The sequence below is a fragment of the Pteropus vampyrus genome, unplaced genomic scaffold (assembly GCF_000151845.1).
Source record: "Pteropus vampyrus isolate Shadow unplaced genomic scaffold, Pvam_2.0 Scaffold7, whole genome shotgun sequence".
In the NCBI taxonomy this organism is placed as follows: Eukaryota; Metazoa; Chordata; class Mammalia; order Chiroptera; family Pteropodidae; genus Pteropus; species Pteropus vampyrus.
In genome coordinates, this window is record NW_011888788.1 from 9,163,561 (window position 1) to 9,173,217 (window position 9,657).

At 39.7% G+C, this 9,657-nt stretch overlaps 1 protein-coding gene across 1 annotated transcript in view; it reads left to right on the top strand.

The window, feature by feature from the left end:
* SPTLC3 (serine palmitoyltransferase long chain base subunit 3) overlaps positions 1-9,657 on the top strand; it is a 146,484-nt gene that overhangs the window by 81,646 nt on the left and 55,181 nt on the right. The window contains exon 7 of the mRNA XM_011370277.2: positions 9,134-9,239. Within this exon, the coding sequence (XP_011368579.1) occupies positions 9,134-9,239 (106 nt within the window). The remainder of the gene's footprint in view (positions 1-9,133; positions 9,240-9,657) is intronic.

A 9,657-nucleotide genomic window follows, 5' to 3' on the forward strand; every position in this document is an offset into this window, starting at 1 on the left:
CATTTGCTACAGCATGGATGGATCTCGAAAATATCATGCTAAGTGAAATAAGTAGGATGGAAAAAGTTGAGAACCACATGATCTCATTCATGTGAGATATAAAACTGAAAGCAACAAACAAGCAAGACACAAACAAACAAGAACTCATAGACATAGACAATAGTATGATGATTACCAGAGGGAAAGGGGGAAGGAAGAAGGATAAAAAGGATCAAATACATGGTGATGGAAGGAGATTTGACTGAGTGCTGAACACACAATGCATATACAGATGATGCATTATAGAAAGATACACTTGAAACCTATATATTTTTATTAACCAATGTAACCCCAATAAATTTAATAATTTTTTTTTAAAAAAGAGTGATGTGAGAAAGACTTTAACAGCCATTGCTGACTTTGAAGATGCAAGAAAGTCACAAACCAAGGAATGCCAAGAGCCTCTAGAAGCTGAAAAAAATCAAGGAAATGGATTATCTGCTAGATCTCCCAGAAAAGAAAGCAACCCTGAAAATGTCTTGATTTTAGCTCAGTAAGACCCATTTCAGATTTCTGGACTCAAAACTGTAAGATAATAAATTTGTGTTGTTTCTAAGACATTGAGTTTGTGTTAATTTCTTACAGCATCAATAGGAAACTAATACACTTTCATCCTCAGATACACAAAGCCTGTTCCCACTCACCTTAATGCTCAATATGACTTTTACCAATAAGCATACTCTCTCTACTATTGTATTTACATCACAAAAATAGCCACCTTTGTGAGCAGGGGTATCTCCAGATTCCTTATCTCCAGACTTCTTACTTGAGAAGTGAGGGAAAGAGAATGTATATGGAAGGGAAGGAGTTAAATGGGGTTATAATATGCTGGCTCTCTTTCCTGCTCTGCAAGCCCCAGGTGAATACTAAATATCTCAGTAAACAATGATGCTTTAATTTTTAATATGCATTCCATGCAGATTGAAATGATAATGTGGAAATTTTGTAAAGATCTGTAGAGATATAAAGCTGCCTTCCTATGTGTGTATGAGGAGAAAAGTTAATAACTTGTGAGACAGGTTCTTGAAGATAGTCACCTAAACCAGAATGTTCTTAAACATCAGGTTCATGGAATTTCATACGACTCTACACATGTTCTGCTCCCCTAGACTTTCATCCACCTCACGTCCTCTGTTTATAATTTAAGGATACTCCCTTGGCTTTTGGAGGAGAGGAGGTTCTATTTTATGTAGATCAGTACTAGAAAATACTCTTTGTTATTTAAAGCAACTATAAATGAATTGAAATTCTTAACCCTTGAATTTTCAATTTCTGTGTGGGAAAAATATGCCCAAGATGAAGTTAAACCTATTCAGACCATCATAGTAAACTTTGAATCCTTTGTGAACAGTCCAGACCACTAACTTCAAGTTAACTTCATCATTTCTCTTTCTCTATTTCCCACAAAATCAGAACAAGGAACAGACAAGACTAAACAAGAAAAGTTTCAGAAGGGAACAAAATCAGAACACTCAAAGGCTACTCTCCAATGAAACTCAAAAGTGCATTTTTAGCAATGCTAAATTCAAAATTGGGTGTCAGAATTCTTTATCACCATGGATTAAGTCTTCCTGGAGAGTGAATGTGGACAATTACTGAGATCATAACTATCATTTATTCAGCATTCACTGGTGCCAAACACTACATTAATCCTTTTACATAACCAGTTCACTTAATTTTAACAAAAACCCAAATTCATAGTTCTCCTTATTATCCTCACTTATTAAGAGAAAACCACTCATCAAAGTGATTAAATGACCCACTCAGTGTCACACGGGTAGTAAATGATGAGTCAAAATTCAAACTCAAGTCTGTTGCTCTTGTCTTGGTTCATTTTTCCTAGGAGCATATTCTAAGACAAGGGTTTTAGTGCAAGTCATTTATTTAGGAAGTGAGCTCAAGAAGCACCAGCTGGTGAGCAGGGAATGGAGACAGAGAAGAGAAGGTGGCCAATAAAGGATATGTTGTCAAGCAAGTTACCACAACAGACAACTGGAGCTCAATCCTACTAGGAAATTCTGGACACGACTGTAGACATACCACAGTGTTATCTCACCTCAGGGCCAAGCTGGGGTATTTATCTACCAATTTCCACTTGTGGTTTGTTGAGGGCTGTTTCTACACAAGCTATTCACTTCCATAGCCAGGAGGATGGGGGAGGAAGAAGAGGAGGAGGAGGAGGAGGAAAAGGAGGAGGAAGGGGAGGAAGAAAGAAAGAAAGGAAGGAGGAGGAGGAGGAGGAGGAGGAAAAGGAGGAGGAAGGGGAGGAAGAAAGAAAGAAAGGAAGGAGGAGGAGGAGGAGGAGAGGAAGAAGGGGAAGAGAAGAGAAGAGAAGAGGAGAGGGAGAGGGAGAAAGAGAAGGAGAAGCAGTAAGCTCTTGGATCAAGAATGACTTGTATTTGCAATAAGTTGTTAATATTCTTACCCGCTAGCTAAGTCTAGCTATTGTCAAACCACATATAGGAACCAGAGAGCTGTAGGTCCTTGTGTAAGAATATCTCCTTGCATTTTCTACTGTGGGCAGCTTTAGTAAAATAGCCAGTATTTAGTTTGCTTTTGTGACTCATTGGATGGCACAAAACAGACTCTCCAACCCATTGCACAGCCTAAGCTAAAGCGTAAGCTCCAACCAGGGACTAATAAGTTTGATCTTCACTAGAATTTTGGTGTATGTGAGAAAATGGGTCAGAGCTTTTTGGGACACTTGTCTGTCTTTGGTAAACACATTCCCTGGGCTGAGTGTATCAACACCCTGAGTAAGCCAGAAGCTCGAACTCTTGGGTAAGTTTTAATTCTCTGAAAAAAGGGCAATATCTTCTTCTAGAGATTTGGATATATTGAAACTGAGTTATTTTTTTCCCTGAATCTGCTTGCTTTACTAGTAAATACATATGATCTAGATTCTAGAACAATGTTTCTCAGATTTTAATGTACACAGGAGTCACTGTGGGCAGAATCTTGTTAAAATGCAGACTGTAGATGTGGGGTAGGGCCTGGGCTTCTGCATTTCTGACAAGTTTCCAGGTGATGCTGATGTCATTGGTGCGGGACCACACAGGGAGCAGTGAGGCTGTAGGCCATCTCCGTCCTCAAGTGAGCCACAAAGGGTTTCTTGAGCTAGCCTTGGAGAGGAGAAACAGTCTTTTCAGCTAGGAGAGTTGCCATGAGGTCAGCGAGCTGGACAGGCCAAGAATTTGAAAAAAAAAAAAAAGTGGAGAAGAACCAAGACTCTACCTAGAGGCATTTAAAGGCCAAGAGGAGGAAGAACAAAGAGTGCAGTGTTTGTGGGAAAACTCTGAGCCCCACCTCATCTGCACAATGTAGGCTTATAAGGGCAGTTTGAGTGGAAGGTCAGACCTAGAAACAATATTTAGACTACTTTATAAGCCATGACCTTTTAGATCTCAAGGTATAATTTGGGCTCTCAAACTAGATTTTTTACTTTAATAAATACAGCTATGGCCTCTTAATTTTTTAAATAATAACTAACAGTATTGAACCCTTGTTATAATGAGCCTTTTACATATGCTAACTCATTTTAGCCTCACAACTATACACTTGCTATGATTATGTCCTTTTTATAGATGAAGATACAGGCACAAAGTGGTGAGGCGACTTGCTTAGAGACACAGAGCTAGAAAGAGGCAGAGCTGGTATTTAAATGGCGGAGGTTTGACTACAGAGTCCCTCATTTTTAAATACAATGCACTTCACCTCCTTTCTTGACCTTTTCCATCTCATGCCTCCCACTGGATAGTAAAATGATGCAGGCAATACTCAATAGCCTCCATCTCCCATGCAACTCTCCTTGAGTCAGGGCAGTTAGGTCCAGCAGATACAGCCAGCATTCTTTCTGGTTGACTTTGCTGTCATCTTGACCTGAGACACAGGATCCCAGCACTGACCTCTAAGCTCCCATGTTATTCCCTAAATCACATCTCACCTTCCTGAATTGACCCCACCCACTTAGGGATCCCATTTCAGTACTTTGTCTAATTCTACAGGCCCCTCCCTGAGGATCAAAGCTTTACATACTGCATGAGGCCCAGAGCCTGAGTGCATTCTGTGCCCATGTTCTAGAGTCTACTTGTCCTTCATTCCATGTCCCCAAGGTCAGAAGTTGTGAGTATGAACCCCTCCCCAAGGTACACAGGCCCTGCCCTAGCACCTTTCTCATTCTTAAACCCAGCCTAGGTCCTCTGCTCTCAACTGCCTTTTACACTCTTCCAAAAAGATCATTTGCTTCTTTGACCTACCAAGACCCATCTAACAACTGCTCACATAGCCATCAAGGAAACTTAAACCAAAATATTTGCCCAGACTGCTTTGAAAAGCTTAAAGCGCCAAATTTTAAAATCATCAGAAATGTACTAATTGATTTCATGGACTAGAGACTTTATAAATGTAACTTTGAGAAAAAATTTGCTCTGCTTGCCAAAGTTGACCATTAGAATTATGTTTTCCCCTAAAGGTTAACAACAGGGCAGTCCCCTACCCCACCATCTTAAAAGTAAAAATATTTTTTTTTATCATTGTCCACAATTATTTAATACCTATTGCTTATAATTTCACATTTGGGCTCAATATTGAAGGATAAAACTGGGTATCTTTAAAAAAACAAGAAAAATGGGAAAAAAGATGAGGAGCAAAGCATTAGAAAGAATAACAAGTAGCATTTCTTTATCACCTAACCATCTTTCCCTTTACATAAAAGCTGTTGAGTGCTTATCATGTGCAGACATGAAAATATGTTTGGCAAGTAGCCCACGGAGTAGAGAACCAGAGGGCGTATCTAAACTCAAGGACAAAGGATTAACCACCAACTACACTGAGCAGCATATGGAAAGTAGAGGTTGACATTCAGCCCGAACACGACCAGGGACCCTGGAAGAGGAAGGGCATTGAGGGATGGGCAGTGAGTGAAGGCTCATGTCTCAACAAAAGGTCAGTTGCATAAGAGAAGAAGAAGAAGGAAGCTGGGACAGAAGAAACAGTGTTGTCACTGAACAGCAAAGTAAGAATGAAGCCAAATATCCAGTTCTTTTCTTCAGGAAGACACTCTTTGAACTACACCCAACCTTCCTGCTGATACTCTTATGAGTGGCTTCCTTGTTTCCTTGTATCCTCTTTTCACAAGACCTTATCTGCAGATTTCCCAGATCCCAGAGGCTCGCTGATATTATCAGGGATTTGAATTTAAAGGCAGGCCCAGCAACAGGCTCTCAAAGCATATTTGTCACCTAAGCCTGTTTGTAGTTTTTAGGGCATAGTTGTATTATTCCAGATGTTTAGTAATTCAGTAATCCAGTTAGCCATGCCTGTGACAAACCAGGACTTGCTTTGTACCAGCCACTGGAATGCGGCCTGCATGCTTTCTTTTCTGATAGCTAAATGTTCATCACCCAGCACGCCCGCTTGGTCCTTTCAGTCTTTCACAAACCAAAGGGAACTGCCTTGGTTAGCCAGACTTATAATGTGACGAATAATGTCTAAAGCATTGTTGATTCTCAGATTTGTGGTAATTAAAGCCCATAGTGTGTCATTTCAACTTTATAACAACATTGTACAGTAGTGCTATGTATATGTGCCTTGATGGTGTTGAATTTGTCCTTTAAATTTCCAAATCTCAGAGTTTTATTTATACACTGACAAAAAGTTGGTTTGTTTGAATTTGGGAATTTGTTTTTGGTTTTGGTTTGTTTTGGAGGGGTTGTGATTATTGTTTACAAAGCTTCTGGCATTAGGGTGCTCATCTGAAAAAGCAAACACCTAATCATGCTTCCTCACTCCTCAGAGGTGTCATGAGGATTAATGTAATGCAAGTATAAGTGCTTTCATAAGTATCATTATTTAAAAATCCTTTGCAGTTGTTAACATGTGGCTTGCTCAAACAGTAGAATCCCATAAGCCCCACAGAGCATAAGCCAGAATCCCCTGAACCCTATGGGTCCATGACCCACACACTGTAGCATAATAGAGCAAGACCCTAAGAACCAGAGAGAAACTACCAGATGCTAACATGAGTCCAGAATCCCATGCTAAGTGAAGTCATACCTTTTCCTGTATAGTGTCTGTGACTCTATGTGGTTTTCCCTCCAGTCAGAGATCTCAGCATGTGGACACCAGGGGTTTTGTGAAGTTGCACCAAAGCCTCTCCCCAGGGAACGCTCTGTTCACCTTGAGCACGATAAGCCCTGCCACAGAAGGGCCTGGGATTCCTCTCACTCCCACCTGCAAAATGTGTAAACCACATCATGGCCACTGTTTTCAGGTCCTGCTTGTTATTTTTAAAATGAGGAGAAAATTCTCTTCTCTTCGGCAGTGTTTACTTTTAACTTAATCTTGGACTAAGCCTATAATGTGTCTGTGACCTTTATGATTGCATAAACAATACAATAATCTCTGCATGTACAGATCTTTAAAAATCTTAAAATATCAATTTTTAAATGACTGCTAATTTAGTTCACGTGGGTTTTTTTATTAATATGGCATTGGAATCATACTCATCATGTGTCATTTCTGTACAAAAACTTATAAATTCTAAGTCAAAGAAGAAAAATAGTAAACAGGTATACTTGTACTCATCATCTCTTTATTCAATTCAGAGACTAACAGGCTCGTGGTAGATTATAGAAAAGGGAGCTAGTTCCCCCAATCACATGAGTTCTTTCAACATCTTAGGAATCCATCCTAAAGCAAAAATAAGATGTCCGTGCAGAAGAGAGTTATCATCCCTGAAATTCTCTAAGAAAGCTGCTTTTTGTTCCCTTGGCTGCCATCTAGTGGTCAATGATACAGTGTCACTAAAACACTCCATCTTGTGAAGACAGACTCTAAAGTAAAAAATGCAGTTAAAGAAATAGTACTGCAGAAATGAGGCTTTTCTAATAATTCCTGGTTAGATCCAAAAGTGTCATTCTCTTTTCTGTTTCTTGGTCTACATTCTTTTGCATGAAAAGACAACTGATTCAATTATCAAACATAGATTTAGTATTCATACTATGTACTAGTACTAGGACTATCAGGATGAATTAGATAAGGTCCCCTGCCTTCCAAGGAGGAGAGACATGAAATCAAATAATGAGATATGTGATGAGGGCTTAAAAGAAGAATTGATGAGTCATCAGGGACATCGAGAAGAAAGAAAATCTATATTACTGGTCAGAAGAGTTTGAGTTGGAGCTTGAGTGATGAGTGGGAGTTCTCCAGACAAACAAGAGGGGGAAAACATAAATGAGAGTTGGGATGCAACTTTGGACAACAGTGAGAATTTATGTCAGGAAGACAGGCAGGAGATAGATCAGAAAGGGCCTTTTGAGACTGCATTAAGTAACTAGAGGGGTCTCCCCTTATCCATGGTGTCACTTTCCTCAATCTCAACTACCTTCAATCAACCACAATCTAAAATATTAAGTGGAAAATTCCAGAAATAAACAACTTATAAGTTTTAAACTATGTGCTGTTCTAAATGAGGTTTTCTTAAATGTACTTGATCAATTCAAAAATATTGCTCATACCTCCACAATTCTATATTAAAGAAATACCTTGTGGCTTCATTGAGGGTGGCAGGGTTGCAGTGTGGGAAAGTGACATGCACCAGCCAGTGCCTTCACCCAGCTTTAGAGAAAGCCCTAAAACAGACCCAACCACAGACTGGGGACTAAAAGACAAAGTTGAGAGGCTCTCAAGACCAAGAATCCCAGCTAACTTGAGCCTAGATCAATGATAAACTGTTCAGTATCTGCCTCTCGAGAGATTTGTGTGCAGTGGTTAAAACCAATATTGACTGTGCTGTTTTAGATTTATCTTTGCTAGGTTTCTCTTTATGAGCATTTTAAATGAGGTCTCTAATGCCTGGTGACCATTAAATAACAGTCACGTCAGCACTACTGTAGCATCTCTATCTTTTCAAGTTGAGACTGGATTCTAGATCTGAAATACTTCTGTTTCAGATCCTCAAAAAGTGAAAGCTTAAGGGATGCAAAGAAATATATCTGAAATATAATGAGCAAAAAGCATGCACATGAACCTCTGCCTTTTTTTTTCTCTCTCTAGACTTTGCAGGTTAGACACATAGCTGTGTTGATAGGCAAATCTTTCCCAAGGGTCCCTCAACCAAAGCCCAGTTATCTATATTTGATTGCAGATAAATGAAAAGTCACCATTGATTATATTCGACATCAAAAGTTAATAAGAAAAATCTAGCAGACATACATCCTTCCTTCTTCTACATCACAACGGACATTGAGGAGAAGGGACAATGGCTCTCACCTATGGCATTAAATGGTAGTGGTTATAAACATGGGTCATGGTACCAGATTGCATGAATTTAAATCCTAGCTCTGCTGTTTATGATCATAGACCTCAGGCAATTTACCAGACCTCGCTGTGCCTCAATTTCCTGAACCATAAAATTCAGTTACCTCTTCATTAGGATCATTGAGAGGATAAAATGAGTTAATACAAAGAATGTGCTTAGAAGGAATGTGGATAGGGCTCAATAATTGTAAGTTAGTATTAATGTATCCAGAAGTCTCCAAATATTTTGCAAAGAAATGCCAGTTATTCCATTGCATAAATTGTCGAAAGCTCTGAAGTTGGAGGATGTCAAAAGTGAGGTCCCAAAGTTTAAGAAGTGAGACCACTACCAAGCAATGCTGTCACTCTATGCAAACTCAGCTAAACTCTAACATGCTCATGTCTAAACAATTAGAAAGGTTAATTATACCTATCATAGTTCATTTTAACCTGGCAACAAAGCTGACACCTAAGAGATGCATTTTACATGGAATTTCAATGCCTTTTAAGGCAGGAGAGGAGAGCCCTTAAGAGCCTATGAAACCATATGCCTCTGGTGGAGGTTTATTCTGCCTGCTAAACAAACTCAACAAGTCACTTTGTCAGAGTTAAATTTTACTAAAACGTAGGCCCCTCCCTCTACCCAGGTGTTCTCTGATTCCAATTTTCATCTCTGAAAGTTTAGGTCTCAGCCTAAGCCTAAAAATCTGACACCTCCCCCAAAAATAGGATGGGGGAGAGAAAGAAGAAACCTCTCATGACTCTTTTTTTTTTTTTTTTTTGGTATTATTTTAAGACATGCAAAGCCTCGAGAAGCTCCTGAGAGATGCTATAATCTACGGCCAGCCTCGAACCCGCAGAGCTTGGAAAAAGATTCTCATCTTGGTGGAGGGCGTCTACAGGTATGTTAATAACCAGAAACATTTGAACATGCTGAGGCCCACAGCAAGCTGACAAATGGGGAAAGGCTGACCTCTCCTAGCTAAAGGGAAAAATGAGTTAGATATAGTATTATGGAGAGGCCTGAGCTAGAGCTATTCATGCGAGCTGTCAGGCCACAGGTTACCTCTCTAATTAATGACTACACATATGGCGAAGCATCTTGGAGGCTGGCATGTTTATGTAAGTTTCTTTGGCAATATCCTCACAAGGCATTGCTAACTTGCATTGATTCTTTCCACTACCTTTGGCTGTCTCACAGTTTCAAAGTCTCTTCGGGACTGGGGGATTCAACATCAGAATGTTTGCCTTTACAACTTTAGTAGATGTTGCTGATTGGCACCCAGCAGCCCCTAACTGAACAGTGCAGCCAACCTGCAG